This window comes from Octopus bimaculoides, chromosome 13, assembly GCF_046866305.1.
Source record: "Octopus bimaculoides isolate indiv1 chromosome 13, ASM4686630v1, whole genome shotgun sequence".
Classification (NCBI taxonomy): domain Eukaryota; kingdom Metazoa; phylum Mollusca; class Cephalopoda; order Octopoda; family Octopodidae; genus Octopus; species Octopus bimaculoides.
Window position 1 is genome coordinate 25,199,926 of NC_142940.1, and position 20,100 is coordinate 25,220,025.

Below are 20,100 nucleotides of genomic sequence, written 5' to 3' on the forward strand. Positions count from 1 at the left end.
CATAAAGATACGAAATATCGCTAAGCATTTCGCCCGGTATGCTAACGTTTCCGCCTCCTTAAAGCCCTTATTAATATTGGAATTATAAGCATTGTCTCAATGTTTAAGAAGTACTCAAGGCCCTTATAAAACCCCAAAAGCAAGTCTCTCTTTTTCTGCCTACGAAGGCAAGCTATTTATTTACACCTGTTCACATAGAGTTGGCGAAAAATCTAGATATATTGTACAGTGTAGTAAATTCTGTATTCAAATATTGAACAATGTCTTAGTAGATTGTAAAAGGTCAGTCACTAAAGAAGGATGCGTCCTACTTTATGCTTCTCTCTCATCTCCCGCTCCTTAATTTAATTCGTGCTATTTACATTTAAAATGAATGACTGACCTCAAGTTGACTCCCGTAGATGCTGAATGGAGGCTAGCTAAATGTGACTTGAATGTGGTATTTTTAATCAGCTCAGTGAAGTTGGTAAAGAAGCTTGTATGTCGTGGGGAAAATAATTCAATCAGTACTTCCTTAAATAAGGACATCTAGAGTAAACTGTTGACTTTTTATGTTGGTTTTCTACCATTTCTTAAAGAGACGGTCTCCTTGATAAAGAATCAAAATTGTTGTAGCCATGAAATTAATATACCTACAAAAGAACATTTATAAGCCTAGTGAACATACTAGAAAGAGCAGTCAAATCTTCTTCATATACACTGCTAACTTTAAAATGGAAGAATAAAATGAATAATGTAGTCCATGGTATATAAACAGAACGGGATGGCCATAAGTCAGCTTGGGTGTTGATCTGGAGCTACAGAACAACTTGCTGGCACAAAATGCCTTAGCATGCATACAGATGAACTACTATTTCCCTTTTACCACGAAAGTTGACTCTTATGCATGGCCATGACCAAGAAGACTCTGAGTCTTCATGGTCATGACTATGCCAAAGAGTCAACTTGGCATATATTTGAACAATGTAGACAATACATACGTATATTGCTGTAGTGTTCTTTATGTCCTATAAGTTCATCATTTAAATCCTACCATGCCTTTTATCTTTTGGGAGCTCAATAAAACAAAGTACCAGTCACATACTGGGGTTGGTTAATGTAATCGACTAATCCCTTCCTCGAAAATTGCTAGCCTTGTGTCAAAATTTGAAACAGTTATGTTACTCTTCAAGAATTTTAGCCACTCATATTGACCACACTACTTATTTCAGTATGGCACTTAATTTCTGTTTGTTGAAATGATAGGACATAGACAACACATAAATATATGTATGTATTGTCTACATTGTTCAGATACATACCACTGGCCACTGAGTTAGTTGTCTTAGTTCCCTTGGCTACTGGAGATAAGATCTGTCAATTGTTATGTTGATAATGGCTATCTGGGTCAGGAATACATGTCCATGATTGTACTCTCATCTCCAGATAGTAAGCCTGTTCTTTTCCTTAATGTCATGTCAACTTTAGAGAAAATTCTTGATTCTTGAGTCTCTCTCATCTTCTGCTGGGGAATTGGTTTCAATTGTTATTTGGTATTTATGATACATCCTCTTAACATAGAAATAATTTTAATACATTGAAAATTCGTGTTGTATGGTATCTAGTATACTTCTGTTTGTCTATGTTGCTCAAATACATGCCCACTGGCCACTTCGAGTTATTTCTCTCACATCATTTATGTTTATGTGTATATTATAAATGTATAGACAGGCTTTTGCATAGTTTCCATCTGCCAAATTCCATGTGCAAAGTATAGGTTAACTTGAGCTAATGATAGTTGGACCTGCTTACCCAAGGTACTGTACAGTGAGGTGGAACGTTGAGCCATGGGGTTGGAAAGTGTGGTATTACATGTTTGTTTCAACAAACACCAGATGGTCAGAGGCATAGATAGTTACTTCTTGACATTATAGCCATACCACAAATTGACATGTTCTTTGTATGCTCTGTTAGATGTAGCTTAAAGAATGGTAAACGCCTCCAAACTGACTTACCCATGATATGTGATATGCTACATGATATTATTTCGAATCAACACTAATTGAACAAACATAAGGTCAATGCAGTTTCAGACGTTTCATTTCTGTATATCAGGGACTACACTATATAGGGTGTTCTTCTATTTTTAAGATGGCAGTGTATAATCTGAGGGAGATTTGCTGCTTTTTCAAGCAGCTCAGTCAGCATGCACAATCAAAGTTGACATGGGGATGTATAGTTACTACATTGTGGTTCAGTATTTGGCTCCCATGAAGAGGAAGTATTCAGTGCTAAGTCTATAATGTTGGTGAGTTCAAAACAATAAAGGCAATAGTGGAGGAGGAGGAGGAAAGCACTATCTGATAGTGGTCATGATTGGGCAGTATTTAGTGGTAGATGTGGTGTGAGAAAGTATTTATGTTAGAGTGAGTAGAATGCAGTAAAAGAATAAATGAAATAAAGAGAATTCTATGTTATTTCTAAACATGACTGGCTGCAGGCAATGTGCCAGCTGTTTACACTGATTAACAAGAGCTCAGCTAATTACACCTGTCTTCTTGTTCTTTTTCTGGCTAGCTATACCAGTTTTGGTGGGTTTTGTTTTGGTTTGGTTTTTGTTAACTGAAATGCATTGCTGTCCGTACAGCTATTGATATTTTAACTAGTTAGGGAGTATTGTAAAGAAAAAATGTAAATTTCAATTTAAGCAAGCTTCGTTTTTTTGATTGAACCCACAAAAATTCACATTCTGTAACTAATCTAATTTTTAGTAAAGCCGAATTGTATTTAAACAAGTTATTTTATTGTCAGTTTTATTCTATTGAATAAAATGGCTGGTAGACAAATGCAACATATCTGTGAAATTGTTTTTATATCAAACAAAGTCACCATCATTATTGGTTTCAAATTATGGCACAAGGCCAACAATTTGAAGGGAGTGGGTAAGTTGATTGCATCCCCCCACCCCAGTACTCAACTGGTTTTTATTTTATCAGTGGCAAAAGGATGAAAGGCTAACATTTTTCCCCAGCACAGTAACAATTCTGTCAGCTCACCACCTTTCAAAGTCACCCTCATGATTATCATTGTTTTATGTCTGTTTTCCCATGCTGGTATGGGTTCAACAGGTGTTCTGAGAGAATGGTTTATAGCTTGATCCCCTTCTTGTTGCTAACCCTTTCAGTCATCTCTTTGAAGAAGTGTGGTTTATGTATTCTAAAACTAGGACACACAGGAACATTAAGAAAAATTATCTTAAAAAATGTAATTTACTGTCAGAAAAAAACGTTGAACAAAAGATTTAATTGGGCCTCAGATCAGATTCATAGAATACTGTCATAAAGTCATATGCAGTACACGAATCTCCTTTGACACCAAACTACCTGAAATAGCTCTTAGTTCAATGAAGCAAATTCACTGTTTTAACATTTCATCAAAATTTTGTGTTAACTTATGTTCCAAACACCAGCTTAGTCATAAAGTTATTTTACTAAATTCTTTTTTTTTTTTTTTTTTTTTTTCAAAATTAACTCAAACAAAAGGAGTGTATTTTGATAGAGATATGGTGTCAAAAAGGATAAAGTAGTTGAAGATATTGCACTTGTTAAGGTGAAACTCTTATCAGATATATCTAGATTAAGTAGAAAGATTAGTCTAAGCCAGATTGTTGAGGGGCAAAGAACAAAGCTGACAGTTCAGAGATAACATAAGACAATGTTAACAAACTTTGCTGCCCTTATAACATTTCAGATGTCCATAAAGGATTGGCTTCTAGTGACTGTAGGAAGAGTTTTATTTTGTTAAATTCTTGAATTCAAGATGATGAGTCACCAAGCTTTCCAACTACAGGTTCCCACTGCATGACACCTTGGGCATGTGTCTTCTACATAGCTTCGGGTCAACTAAAGCCTTGTGAGTGGAATTCATAGAGGGAAACTGAAAGAAGCCCATGGTATATAAATATGTGTCTGTTTTTGTCCCCCACCACCATTTAACAACTGGTGCTGGTATGTTTATGTCCTTGTTACTTAGTGGTTCAACAAAAGAGACTGATAGAATAAGTACGAGCTTTAAAAAATGTACACTGGGGTCGATTTGTACAGCTAAACTTCTTCATGGTGATGCCCCAGCATAGCCACAGTCTAATGACTGAAACTAGTAAAAGATTAACATGTGTTACTTCTTCTCTTGTCTTATATCCATTCCTCCTCTCTCAATAATCCTTATTTATCCATCAATACTAGTAAAATATTTCTTCACTCCTTAACTGGTTCTACCCTGATAGACTTCTAACAATTTATTTCACTGTTTAAACTATTTGTATTATTTTGCCCATACAAATCAAAACTCATTTCCTCAGGCAAAGCCCAACCTTCACATAGCTACACCCTTTGACCCACAATAAATCAGTTATAATATTTCAACTGTTAACAGAAGTAGTTAGCTACACCTTTTACCTTTTACTTGTTCCAGTCATTAGACTGCAGCCATGCTGAGGCATCGCCTTGAAAACTTTTTAGTCAAATGAATTGATTCCAGTAATTATTTCTTTTTTAAAACCTGATACTTATCCTATTGATCTCTTTTGCACTGAACTCCGAAGTTATGGGGGTGTAAACATACCAACACCAGTTGTAAAGTGGTGGTTGGGGACAAACATACACACACACACACACACAGTGGGCTTCTTTCAGTTTCTGTCTACCAAATCCACTCAAGGCTTTGTTTGGCCCAAGATGCTACACACAGTGGGACTCAACCCAGAACCATGTGGTTGGGAAGCAAACTTCTTACCACACAGCCACACCTATGCCTTTGGTAGTTTTTGTTTTTGTTTTTACTTGATAATTTAATCTTTTATGCTTTTAATGGGGTCCCCCCCCCGTGAAAATATGTTGTTAATTTCATCTCCTAACACCCATCCCTCCAACAACCTTCTAACTGTGGTACTACTCACTAGGGTGCTATAAATGATACCACTTATTCCTCTCAACTTCACATTGTATCCTTACCACTGTCCCTTATCACCTCCTCCTCCTCTTTGACCCATTCCTATTTTCTTTCCTTCATTTGTCCTCCTCCAAACTGATATTCATTACCCCCACTTCAATCCCCATCTCTCATCATCTGTCACACCATTTTCACTCTATTGCACTTACCTACCCGCCCACCTTTATGTCCCTCTATCCTTATTCTTTCTTTCATATTCACCTTGTACCATGACTTCACCTCTCTCTCTCTCTCTCTCTCTCTCCCCACCCACTCCATTCCAGATGGGAAGCCATGTATTCCCCTCTTCACCAAGTTGCCTGCTCCTGTTACTTTATCATATTTTTACATCTCTCAATATAATGTCCCACTCAGTTGAGGGGGTCTTATCTTGCAGACACCAAGTGACCTCACCAGTGCTGGTGCCTCAAGAAAATAACTCTCAGTAAGCTATGTAGAGCAGTTGGCATTAAGAAGGGCATCCAGCTGTAGAAATCATACCTAAAAAGACATTAGAGTTCAGCACATGCCCTCTGGCTTGTCAGTTCCTATCAAACTAGTCAACCCATGTCAGCTTTGTAGTATTTCATCCATCTTTACATTCTAAGTTCAAATTCTGCCAAGGTTGACTTCACCGAAATTGCTGGCCTTGTCTCAAAATTTGAAACTAAATATTGATGATGTATAGGTGTATGTGTGTGTGTGTATTTATATAAAAATACGCATATGCATGTATATAATGAAAATAAATACATAAATACACACACACATGTGTGTGTGTGTGTGTTTTGCAAATTAAATTATTGGTGTCTGATACGTGAATAACTTAAAGGTTGTTATATGTGGGTTTCAAATACTAAAGTGTGTTGTCACGTAGTCGTAAACAACTCATAGATCTTAACACTATATATTGACATAGTGCTTTTTTCTCTCTAAGCTTTATGAGCTTTCAGTTAACATTTATTTCCTGCTTGATGTTGAATGTTTAGTAAATCTTGATAATGATTTTAAGATAGTTTTGCATAAAACATAGACTTGAAAGTATTTATGAAGTATAAAGATAAGTTTGATGATGTTAAAAAACATAACATTAAACATTTAATTGACATGTTTCTTTCTTCAAACCTGTAGATAAGAAAAAACAAATATATATATACATAGATTTATTTATTTCAAGTTTCATTCATTTACACATGTTTTAGAGACACTGGTTTCCATATAAAAGTAGTGCAGTGATTTGCTGTCCTATTACACACATACATAATATTTAATGACTCAGTCAACAAAAGTATGTACAAAGCCACTTTCTTTATTGATATAGTTACAAACACAAGACATTGATTGAAAACATGTCAGATAACCATTAAAGAAATTCCTTGCATAACTGGTATGGCAATTTGAAATAATAAAAACAATGGGAAATAGGCAGCCAGCTGGGAGAAACTTTAGCATGCTTAGTGGTATTTCATCTGTCTTCACATTCTGAGTTCAAATTCCACCAAGGTCAACTTTGCCTTTCATCCTTTCAGGGTTGATAAATTAAGTACCTGTTGTGTACTGAGGTCAATCTAATCGACTGGCCCCCACCCCAAAAATTTTGGGCCTTGTGCCTAGAGTAGAAATAAGAACAATGGGAAATGAGAGGAATTCTTTTCTGTGTATTTTGACTAAATTCAATTCCATTTGTGACTGAAGGTAACCATAATCTTCACTGATAAACATATCCAGTCAGTTTTCTAGTGTTGCTTCTGAAAGTGCTTTACTAAGATGAACTAACAGATGCAGGATTGGCTGAGTGGTAAGAAGCTTGCTTCCCAACGACATTGTTCCAGATTCAGTCCCATTGCAATGGCACCTTAGGCAAGTGTCTTCTACTAGCCTTGGGCTGATCAAAGCCTTGTGAGTGGATTTGGTAGACGGAAACTGCAAGAAGCCCATCATGTGTGTGTGTGTTTGTCCACCACCACCGCTTAACAACTGTTGTGTTTACATTCCTGTAACTTAGTGGTTTGACAAAAGAGACCAATAGAATAAGTACTAGGGTCGATTCATTTGACTAACAACTCTTCAAGGCAGTGCCCCAGCATGGCCATAGTCTAATGACTGAAACAAGTAAAAGATAAAAGATAAGAAATCACATATTTAACAAAGTAATAAAGAGGTGAGACATTTAGAAGTGTAGTCTTTCTTTACCTCTGACAACAAGCATGATAATATTTTACCTAAAATCCATACATACCTTCAACAACCAGAACAACTCTACATTCCAGAAATGTTTATATTCTGAACAGATTTCTTATCAGACCTTTCAATCATTTCCATCTACTTTGACCTATCCTGTATTTAATGACAGAAATAATTGAATTCAAGCAACAAAACAAATAAAAAAAAATGTATATATCTTCCTCCTCTTACTGTTGAGCTAGTCAGTTGTTTACAGTAAAAGTTTATGTCATTTTGTTGTGCTCTTCAACACATTTTCCTGAAGTAAATTCATTATCATCATCATTTAACGTGTTTTCTATGCTGGTGTGGGTTGGGCAGTTTGGCTGGAGCTGGTAAGGCCAGGGACTGCATCAGGCTCCATTGTCTGGTTTCTATGGTTGGATGCCCTTCCTAATGCCAACCCCTCCACAGAGTGTACTGGGTGCTTTTATGTGGCACCAACCCCAATATTTTTAACATGGAATCTGCACAAGTGCTTTTGTGGGCCTTCTTGAATACAGATTGTAGTCGTTACCACTGACTGAGCAAGCCTATACTAAAAGTGTTCCAGTTGTAATCATCCCACCTTGTATAAAGTCTAGTATTTAATCTATCAGTCCCTTTTGCTAAATAGCTAAGTTATGTAGACATAAACAAACTGAAACCAGTGGTCAAGCAGTGGTGGGGGACAACACAAACATGCACACACACACATATAGATATATAGATATACAACAGGTTTCTTTCAGTTTCCACCTACCAAATCTACTCTCAAGAAGACACAGTGTGATTTAAGAGAATTTAGTTACTATTTCTAACAGTTTAAGAGACCACTTACAGGCTCCCTCATTGTTTTGCTTCTGAGCACCTTTGGTAAGTGATGTGATGGTCATTTTCAAACTGGGTTGCAGAGCTGCATGGCTCGCCAGAAATGTATTTCATGTTATGACTCCTATATTTAGCAGTGAAACTTAAGTTTAAAATAAATTGATGCAATATAAACATGAAATATTGCTTCTCATATTGAGATGTGTAACAGACTCCTTAGATTTTTTTACATAGTTAATACGGTGTAACCAAAGCAACTGGTGATATGATAGTTTGACCAAAATTACTGGCTGTAGCAAGTAAAAATAAATATTGAGAAAAATGCATTTGGCCAAATTTGGGCATACAACTGTTTAACATAATAGCAACAATATATATATATATATATATATATATATATATATATATATATATATATATATATATGTATAATACACATATACATATATATGTGTGTGTGTGTGTGAAGGCATGTGGCTTAGTGATTTGGGATGTCATTAGGATTAGGGTGTGGAATGCTGACCTGTCCAGTTCATTGTCATATTTTCAAGCAGTGACTGCTCAGATATTATAATTATTTTCTTATTTTCTCTGTATTATTGTTTTTTTGTTTTTCCAGTTGGAACAGATAATGGAACAATGTATGAAGCAGAAGATAAAAGCAAAATTGCAGTAGAAGAAAATTCTAATACTTTAGTGGGTAAGTTAATTAACATAAATGATCAACTCTTTATTTATTAGTTTATCTCACTTTCATTTCTTATGGCTATTTCATATGTTTGATATACCTGTACTTGTACATTTGTGTAGGCAGAGTGTACTCTGAAAATTCATGTAAATATCAATTGTAAGTCAACTGAAATAAAAAAAAATAAAAGTGGTTGTAAAAATGCCCCAAAATCAAACATTTCTCCTTTTTCTTCCCTTTTTTCTGTGAATGGGGTAGCACTTTTGAAGAGCTAATTGTTATTCTAAATGAATATAACCAAAGTTTCAATAGAATCTGTTCACACTGAGCCAAGCAGAGTTATATATCAATACTTCCTATAGTGAGGTTTGAAGCAATGACCATGTAGTTCATTTTGTGGCTATCTACAGTTTTATAATACTTAAAAAATGTTTCTTTTGCTTTCAGTTGTCTTATTGGTGTTGGGATGCACTTTCCTGTTCGCCTTTTTCCTCAGTTTTGTTGCTGTTCTCTACAGATATCACCGGTGAGTTTTTCTTCTTATTTTCCCTTCATTGATTTATTAAACATCTACATCACACCAGCACAGAAACCTCTTCATAGTTGCTTAATCTATTAGAGATAACAACCAAATTTCTATCACATCACACTGTATTATCTTTTCAAAATGACAGAGTACATTATATAACATATTACTAGATATCTCATGCCTGAAAAAACAGACCTGGTGTTGATCATGACTTTTGATCATAGGTCTGCTTAATCTGGGCTGATTTGGAGCTAATTTGTACAGTTGTTTAACTCCAGATCAGAGCTGATCAAGCAGATCTATAATGAAGTGTTCCAACCAAGACCAGCCCATCTTTTTATACATCTATGACTACATTTTCCAATGTCTTACATTATTTTTAAGATGATAGGGTGATTTGAAGGAGAGTTGACTTTTATTTTTATCAATTTTTAGCAACTGTGTAGAGGCACCCTGTTGTTGATAAACCCTGATTAGGAAGACATGAACAAAACTACTCCAACCATAACCATAAGTACCAGTTTAGCACTGAAGTTGATGTAATCAACTAACCCACTCCCCTTAAAATTACTTGCAAGCTGGCAGAATCATTATCATGCTGGACGAAACATTTCGTGGCATTTCTTCCAGTTTTATGTTGTGAATTCAAATGCCACTGCAGTTGAGCTGATGTTTCAGGGTTGATAAACTAAAGTACCAGTCAAAATAAGTACCAGTTGAACACAGGTCTACGTGCCCTGAAATTGCTGGCCTTGTGCCAAAATTTGAAATCATTATATTAACAGTGTTAATAAACACAGGCAAGGCTGTGTGGTAAGAAGCTTGCTTCCCAACCACATGATTCTGGGTTCAGTACCACTGCATGGCACCTTGGGCAAGTGTCTTCTATTCTAGCCTTGGGCCGACTTGTGAGTGGATTTGGTAGACATAAACTGAAAGAAGCCCATCGTATATGTGCGTTTGTCCCCCACCACTGCTTGACAACCATTGTTGGTTTGTCTATGTCCCAGTAACTCAGCAGTTCAGCAAAAAAGACCAATAGAATAAGTGCTAGGCTTAAGAAAAAGTAAGTCCTGGGGTCAATTCATTCAACTAAAACCCTTCAAGGCAGTGCCTCAATATGGCCACAGTTAATTGATTGAAATAAGTAAAAGAGGATGCTTTATTGTTGAAAATTCTGAGTTTTGGATCTACTTTAGCTCCATTCTTTACAACAAATACCATTTTGTTAATTTTCTCCAAACTTTTCTTAAACTAAAAGTTAAATTTTGTAAAATAAAATCAAAATGTTTTTTCAACTTATGGAGAACACATTGCTAGTGGTTGTTGTAAGTTGTATGAAATGCCATCATTGTATGACTACCTTAAAAAAAAAACAGACTACTTCATACCATAGAAGTTTCAAGCTCTATATCTTCCATCCTCCTAGCTATGAAAAAAGACCTTTTGGGATAGGTACACTCAAATATTGCAATATTCGTTGATGGTAAGGTGACAAGCTGGCAGAATCGTTAGCATGCCAGGTAAAATGCTTTACGGCATTTTGTCTGTCTTAATATTCTGATTTCAAATTCCACTGAAGTTGACTTTGCCTTTCATCTTTTCAGGGTCAATGTAATCAACTTATCCCCTCCCCCAAAATTATTGGCTTTGTGCCAAAAATTAGTAATTTGTGAATGGTATCCAAATGATTTTAAAATTGACATGGTTTTGGTGACTTCAGATTTAGATCAGCATCGGCAATGTGAATACTTCTACTGTAGACAGGCCTGTAGGTGGACTTGAAATTTCATACTAATAATACATTCTCTGTGGGTATCTCAATGAAATACTTAACCTGCATAGGGAAATAAACAACAGGAGTCTGTATTTGATGATACAGTCTTGGGTATACCATAACTGAAGAAAAGAGATCATGCTACTCATGACTGGAATGTTGTTAATCATAGATCTGTTCAGTCAGTGCTAACCTGGGGCTAAACAACTCACAGTGTTTCTGCCTACCACTGACTCTGGCTAGTATCTCAGTAACTTCTTCATATTATTATCTGTAGTGAATTAAAACAGCATTTATCATATTAAATCATCAACTTTGACCCACAAACCCTTACTACATTGGATTGTATTTCCATGCCTGAGTAACAAAAATGATCTGCAAAAATATAATCTTTTATTAGTGAATAAATATTTTGTTTCTCCTTTTTCAGCCGTAAGACTGCTGAATACCAGCGTGCTGCACAGGCCCATATAACATCAACACGTAATGCTGGCATCTACATGGATCTTGCCATGGATTCTCCAATCTCTAAATCTGGCTTACCTATAGGTGCACCAATCTATAATTCATTGAAGAAACATCCAGAACAGTATACATTTGTATCAGATGATGAACTTGACTTATAAACTAAACACAACATATTTGTCCATTTCTGTAACCAACTGTCATGTTTTTTAAACCAGAATTCTTGTGAAATGGATTGAAATTTTAATAAGAACTTCTGGTAATCAACCACGCAGCTCATTCCAAACTAATATGGCCTAAATCCCTATTGTGTTGGACATTGTACTACCTATTCCAAGTTCTGAATACCATCAGCTTAAAATAGTGTCATTGTGAGATTCCTCTAAGTTTTGGAGTTCAGTTGGTTTTTGTACTCTCCTGGATTAGTGATGACTGGGTATCAGACTTTACAACAACAACTATAGGAAACATATCTGTTAATTAAATAATCAACTTAAATTATCAAAAAAGTTCATTAATTATGCACTAAACATCACACTATGTTATATCTGTAGTATGAGGCAAGCTAAACTTTTGGTGGGGGGGGTCTTTTGGAACACATAGGACTTATCCCTATATTGTAACAAACAAATGTTTTTTTCTTTCTGTTGATAGATAAGTAGATCTACCTGATTTGTTTCAAATCTTGTTTGATTTACATCAGTGGGAGAATATCATTCAATATGCTCAAGGAAAGAAATATAGCTAATAGCTATATATAACAACTAAATGTAGTGAATGCTACTAAATCAAATATTTTGATTTGCATTATGTATTTCTTTCTCTGGACAAATCAAATGATATTCAATCTCTGATAGAAGAATTGAAATTAGTCAGGTAGAATCTTTGTGTGTGTGTGTGTCCTCAAGTGCATGTGTGACTATGTTATTTGGAAGCTTACTTCCTAACTGTGTGTTTTCAAGTTCAGTTCTACTGTGTAGAGACCTTCAACAAGTATCTACAGGCCTGGGCCAGCCAAAGTCTTAGGAGTGGATTTGGTTGACAGAAACCGAAAAAAGCCCATCATGTATATATATATATATATATATGTTTGTGAGCACCCTTGTCTTGACATTACAAGATGGTTGCTAAATGAACATCATTGTCATGCAAGTGGTGGTGTTAATCTCCAATCTTCCTTGGAAATACATCTGGCCCTTGGGAAATATTACTTGTAAAGGGCATCCAGCTGTAGAAAATCTGTCTCAACCCATGCAATCATGGAGAAGTGAACAATAAAACAATGATGATGTGTGAATTGAAAAGACATTTGTCAGTCATAAGCGATGGCTCCACTATTACATAAAAAAAAAGTTTGCTCTTCATCACACTACAGGTATAAAAAGTGTAATTGCCAGGTATCAACTGATGAATATAATCAAACAATCAAATAAACTTCCTGGTTGACCTTTAGGGACCAGTGACTAATCTCATCCAGTTAACCTTACATCTCAGCTTATACTATAGGCATATACTGGGCATATGCCTATGGTATATATTGTCCCCTCACCCAGTTATCCTTATTCTCAGTATATGCTGTTGTCTTTTCTCAAATTAATTCAATGAAAATACAAGCAATCCTCTGTTGATTTCTAACCAATTTTTTTACAAATAACTGATATAGCCTTTCCTTTCCAACATTGTGCCTCCTCACTAAAAATGTTAGTTTCTACTTCATCTAACAGCACACCAATATGTATCCTTTCAACCTTTTGTTATACTTCTCAATATATCAGACTGACCAACGAATTAATTATTCAATCACTTTGAAATATTGTTTGTTCCTACCTTCCACTCATTCACCACTACCACCAATCAGTGCCATTGTTAAAACAGTAACTAAAACTTTTATCATACTGGTTGCCACAATAATGGCACTTCCACCCTCTATCTCATCACTGACTTTTCAATTTATATACATATATTATATTGACCTTCCATGGTGTACTATTTATCAGGAAGTTACATTATTGGATACATTACTATCTTACTAATTACACTAATCAGCCTGCCCAGTATGCCCTCACCTGTAGACTCAATTGGTAATTATGGTTTCTTTGTATCTTTTCAAAGAACTTTATAATCAAATATTTCTACATTTTGCTCCAGAAATTCTTCCATTCTAAATCTTACAAATACTACAGCAATAATAATGATAATAATTTGTTGATTTTATTATGAAATAAAGCCTGGAGCAATTAAAATATCAATATCTTGCTGAGGGAGATAACAAAATGCCTGCTGTATAAATATGGGCTCCAAGCACCCAAACCAGATGTCCATTACCTTTTTACATGGTTATTGTGCCTCATATAATAATAATAACTTATTTTGTGTACACATCACTTTATAAAATATATTTGAAGAAGACATGAAATTTGTACCTAAATTTTCCTTTAGCCAACCTTTGAATATTTAAATGAATCACTGTTAAGTATTTTTTATTGCCAAAGCCCCTTCCCACACAGTTGTTCTTTGTGAACTTCAGGTGGTTGACTCTCATGCACAGATATACATATTCACAATTGAAGAAGGATGATTGACTCATAATTGTTTATTTCTATTTTTGTTAATTTATCATCTTTCATGGTCAACATTTTCTCTGTGTTATTAAACTTCTGAATTTCAGGAAAAATTTAAAAAATAATTAATAAAATAATTTTAAAAATACCATTGTTTTTGTTATCATTAATTTAAGCATTATCCTCAACCTTTAAACCACCTAACTCAGAAATGTGGTGCCTACAATGTTTGGCTATATCCCACAAGCTCATTTCATTCTGTTACATGCCTCCATTTACTATGTGTGGGAACGTAATTTGCTTACGGGTGCAGACCCAATTTTTCAGGAGGCTAAAAAAAAAATTAAAATTTAGTGAGTGCACTTACACTCCCTGTACCTGAGCCTATGCCATTTACTTCTGGTATTTACCTGTACATGTTCTTTCTGTATCAATTTGCAATAATTTTACATTGTACTTCCTAAAAGCATTGGCCATGATTTTTACTAATATGTTGCATAAAAAACTGGCCATTAAGCAGGTGAACATTTTGCTTTTTAGTAATGACGGTGAGAAATTAGTATGGCTTTAATTATGACCATGAGTGATTTTTTTTAATGTGAATATAACCTGGAAGATGGTGGTGACATGTTGAGGTCCTGGTGCTGGAAGATTTCATCTTTGTTTGATCCAGTAATAAGACCAAGCGTGATCATTGCCAGAGCAGCTGTCTGGTTTCCGTGCTAGTGGCACGTAAATAGCACCAATTGAGCGTGATCGTTACCAGCGTCGCCTTACTGGCACTTGTACCGGTGGCACGTTTAGAAAATCGTTTGAGCAAGGTCGTTGCCAGTGCTGCTGGACTGGCTCCTGTGTAGGTGGCACGTAAAAAACACCATTTTGAGCGTGGCCGTTGCCAGTACCACGTGACTGGCCCTTGTGCCAGTGGCAAGTAAAAGCACCCACTACACTCTCGGAGTGGTTGGCATTAGGAAGGGCGTCCAGCTGTAGAAACTCTGCCAGATCAGATTGGAGTCTGGTGCAGCCATCCGGTTCACCAGTACTCAGTTAAATCGTCCAACCCATGCTAGCATGGAAAGCAGATGTTAAATGATGATGATGAATCAATCATCTAGATTATTTGACCTCGTTGAAATTTGAACCCCAACTATGAAATAATCAGTTTACAATTATGAGTATCACACTACAGTGTTGTGTGATTGATCTATAAATCAACCAATCAACATGAAACTTGTATGATATGGCTTCTAAAGTTCGTCTTTTTTTTACCCTAGTTAAACATATCTAACTCAGGCAGACCACAGTTAGATTTCAATCAAGACAGGTCACAATATACCTTAATCAGCCTTCAACAAGACACTGCAGTTCTCTTCTCCAAGCTTTAACAATGTCCAGTATTTATTGTATCTGTATTCCCCCCATCACAAATAGCAAATCTTTTCTGTTTGGCTGCTAAGATTTCAAAAATTAAAGTTTATCAAAAATTTTAAAATTTGGTACATTAGTGTAGTTTTCTAAGCTGAATTGCTGGAGTTATATTGTCTTTTCTAGAAAAATGTTTTCAAAAAGTTATAGAGGTTTAAAGTTTGATCATTTTCACCCAGTCAGAAAACAGGATTTTGGAAACTATCATTTTCTGTGTTACTGTACATTTTATCAACATCCTGAAAATAGCATGTGTTTGCAATATTTGTATTCTACATGCAAAAAACAAGTAAACAACATGTCTTTTGTATTTTTAAGCATTCAATATGCATCTAATGCAATAAACATCACATTACAAATTTAATATCTTTAAAAAACAAACATTTAAGCATTTGCATTTAATGCAATAAACAGCACATTATGAATTAAATATTTTTAAAAAACAAACATTTTGTTAACCAGTTCATTGAAAATATAAGTTAGAAATACATTCAAGCAATTTCTCAAACAAATCACAATATTCATATCTCCTGCACCACATAAATTCACATGAACCTACCATAGAATGGTGAGTGCCACTGCATCGTTCATTACCTCCACTTGTATATATATTTCCAAATATCGGTTCCTTGTGTAATATGGAGCAGCTTGTAGCATGTGGCCAGTAAAATTTATATACGAATCACAAAAACCGAAAGCAGTAACCTTACGAGCTGTTAACCACTCACACATTCCCATGTACAGTGAGAAATCTCAATTTGTAACATCAATTCAAGTGGATTTTTTTTATTGTGGATCTTCCATATTCTATTATCAGTGCAAATTTCCTACTTCACTTTAACTCTGAAACATTTGTCAGTACAAGGTATGAGCATTAAATCTGCCACTGTCAGTCCTCTTTCTTTGTATCCTCTAAATCTAATCATCATCCCACGATTCTAAAAAAATTTCCAAGCATTACTTGCACCATTTTTGATAAAGAGGAATCCAATGCACTCGGTTACGTATCACACCATCATTAAAGGACCTCACCATGGACTAACAAAAAATAGCTCAAGACGAATTTAGCCACATGTTGAACCTCGTAACAAATTGTCCTTCCAGTAGTAATTGGTCTTCTCCACTGGATATGGTTCCCAAGGTAACTGAGGGAGATGAGCGTCCCCATGGAGACTACAGAGAATGAAATGCTTTGACTCTTCCTAATAAATATCCAATTCTTCATATCTGTAATTTATCAGCTTCATTACATGGTTGTACTGTTTTTTCAAAAATCAGTTTTGTACATGCCTAGAATCAGTCCCATAGAACCTGCTGATGTCCCAAAACTTCTTTAATTATTTTTTTTTGGACTTTTTGAATTTCTTAAAACACCTTTTAGTCATGGAAATGCAGTGAATACTTTCCAAATATTTATTGACGAAGTTACTCATGGTTTAGACTTTGTGTTTGCCTATACCGACGACTTGTTGATTGCTAGTTCTACAGAAGAGCATCATGAACAGCATTTGGAACTACTTTTTACTAGGTTATCACAGTAGGGTGTCGTAATTAACCCCAGTAAATGTCTTTTTGGTGTTTCTTCTATCATGTTCTTGAGACATTGATAAAGAGGGAATCTGGCTATTGAAGGAAAAAGTAGATGCGATTACAAATATTTCTGTTCCTACATCATTGAGAAAGTTACGAGAATTTTTTGGTCTTATTTATCCCGCACTGTACAGAGAGTATACATCCACTAACAGAATTAATACGTAATTGTAAATGGGAAAATGAAACTATTTCTCCAACAGAATTAGTCGTGACATTAAAAAATAACTACAGTTACCTTGCTAATCCATCCAATACCAGATGTACCCCTACCACTAATGGTGGCTGCATCTAATGTGTGAATCCGAGGAGTACTGCAGCAATATGCCCAAAATTCTTGGCCACTAGCATAGCTAGAGTGTGTACCACCCCACGCTTCTCTTCAGTTTTCCACCTCTGGCCCCCACAGAGGTGGAAAACTGAAGGGCACCAACTGCGAATGTTAAGAAAAAGAATAACAAAATTGGAGTGTGTGCTGATTTTCCCACTGGTTTAAACGAATGTCTTAAAATGTGCCACTATCTGCTACCTACTCCAGAGGATATTCTTGTGAAATTAAATGGTGGCAAGAATATTTTCTAAATTGGATCTCTCTGACACGTACCTACAAATTAGAGTACTCTTTTACTTGTTTCAGTCATTTGACTGCTGCCATGCTGGAGCACCGCCTTTAGTCAAGCAAATCAACCCCAGGATTATTCTTTGTAAGCCTAGTACTTATTCTATCTGTCTCTTTTGCCGAACCTTAGTGGACAATGAATGCTCTAAATACCTAACAATTAACACACATAAAGGACTGTATAAATACAACAGGTTACCATTTGGCTTAAAGTTGATTAAAAGTTGCACTAGCGATTTTTCAACTGATTATGGATGCAATGTTAGCGGACTGTGAAATCACAATTCCATATATGGATGATAAACTCATTAAGAGTGAATCCAGGGACCAACACGTAGAGCACGTAAAATATGTGCTCAAAAAAATTAGGGATTATGGCTTTACTTTGAGTGAAGAAAAGTGTGAATTTTTCTTACAGAAAAAAAGATATTTAGGACAAATCATTGACAGAAATGGACGTTGGCCAGATCTGTCAAGGGCAGACGCAATTAAAAATATGCCCCCTTCGACAAATATTGCGATTGTACAAGCCTTTTTGAGACTGGCAAATTATTACTAAAATCATATTCCAAATATGCATAAGGTGAGGGTTCCACTGAATAGTCTGCTAAAAAAAAAGATGTGAAGTGGAATTGGTCAGAAAATTGTCAAAAGGTGTTTGACAAAATTTTTAAAAATATTAACATCTGATTTGATGTTAGCACACTTCGATACTGCAGCAGAGATTTTTGTAGCTTCAGAGGCCTCTGAGTACAATATAAGAGCAGTAATGCTACATAAATATAAAGATGGTAACATGAAGGCAGTGGTTCATGCTTCCCATTCTCTGATATCAGCAGAAAAAATTATAATCAAATCAAAAAAGAGGCCATAAAAACATTTCACAGATTTTTACATAGTAGAAATTTTCAACATTCTATGGGCCGAAGAAAGGAATCCCTACCCATACTGTTAATAGGTTGCAATGCTGAGTACGATATTATTAAACTATGATTTTAAGCTGGAGTATATACCATCCAAGAAATTAGGTCACGCTAATTGTTTATCAAGACTGATTTCAAAAAATGCTAAACCATTTGAAGATACCTCGATTGCTGCTTTGTGAGCTGAAAATGAAATTAAAGATGTTTCATGTAATGTCATACGTGAACTACCAGTTATTTTACAAGACATAAAATCAAAATTCTAAAATGATAAATTCATTTTAAAAAATGAAAGAAATACTGAAGTGATAAAAACATGCACAACACAAATGCAAACCATTTCTCAATGTGTGACAATGTGTTGATGTAGGCACAAAGAATCGCAGTGCCAGTCGCACTACAAAAGCGATTATTAAAGGGATTTCACAATGGCCACCCTGGGATTTCGTGAATGAAATCATTAATAAGTTATGTATATTGGTCAACAATGGACCGTGACATTAAAGAATCAGTGAAAGCATGCAGAGGATGTGTCTTAGCTACAAAAGCTCCTACACTAAATGGCAACCATGGCCAAAAACAGATATTTCATGCTCCAGACTGCATGTTGATTACGCAGGTCCACTTAAGGGTGCATATTATCTTGTTGTGAAAGACGTTTTTCAAAGTGGCTGGATGTGCATAAAGGTAAAAAGCTGGCATTTGTGGTTACAATAAGCTTTTTACACAAATTGTTCGCCAGTTATGGTATTCCTCAAACCATTGTATCTGGTAATGGAACTCAGTTTACATCAGACATGTTCAGAAAATTTTGTAAAATATTCATCATTGAACATGTCACCACTCCACTGTATCATCCTAGGTGAAATGGACAAGCGGAGCGTTTTGTTGATACTTTGAAGAGGGCATTGGAAAAGGTAAACAATGAAGTAATGGATGAACTTGAACGTCAACAATTTCTAAGAGTAACACCTAATTGGGACATCCCATCTGGAATGTCACCCACAGAATTAAAGTTTACTAGAAAGATTAGATCCATTTTAGATAAGTTGATACCGAGTGAAAATAAGTAAAAGACAAACAAAAATTCTTCAAGTTACGTGACGAAGGTTTTTTAAAACCTATAGAAATGGTAAAGAAAGCTGGGAGGATGGTGTAATTATTAAACAAATTGGAAGGATATTATTCCTGGTAAAAGGGGAAAATGTCAAACATAAAAGACACATTAACCAACTTAAAAATAGATTCACAGAAAAAACAGTCACAAGAAATAAAATCCCCATGGAAGTATTGTATGACACGTTTGAGATACAAACACCCAAATAATTTGAAACTACACATTCTAGCACCAGAAAACGGAAAAGAACAGAAACACTGGAATTGAACCCCAAGTGTAAGAGATATTGAAACTCCAAACAGAGTTTATTTCTCAAAAGGAGAGATGTGAGGAGAGACTAATTCTAAAAAGGGGAGATGTTGTGGAAGGATTCCAACAACCCGCCAAGTGACTAAAGGTGGACTG

At 35.5% G+C, this 20,100-nt stretch overlaps 1 protein-coding gene across 1 annotated transcript in view; it reads left to right on the plus strand.

Annotated features, from left to right (window-relative positions):
• The window catches only part of LOC106883781 (uncharacterized), a 30,088-nt gene extending 15,921 nt beyond the window's left edge, over nt 1-14,167 (plus strand). Inside the window, exons 2-4 of the mRNA XM_014934912.3 lie at nt 8,621-8,701; nt 9,137-9,215; nt 11,426-14,167. Of these exons, the coding sequence (XP_014790398.1) occupies nt 8,621-8,701; nt 9,137-9,215; nt 11,426-11,621 (356 nt within the window). The 3' untranslated portion in view covers nt 11,622-14,167. The remainder of the gene's footprint in view (nt 1-8,620; nt 8,702-9,136; nt 9,216-11,425) is intronic.
• The last annotated feature ends 5,933 nt before the right edge of the window (nt 14,168-20,100 follow it).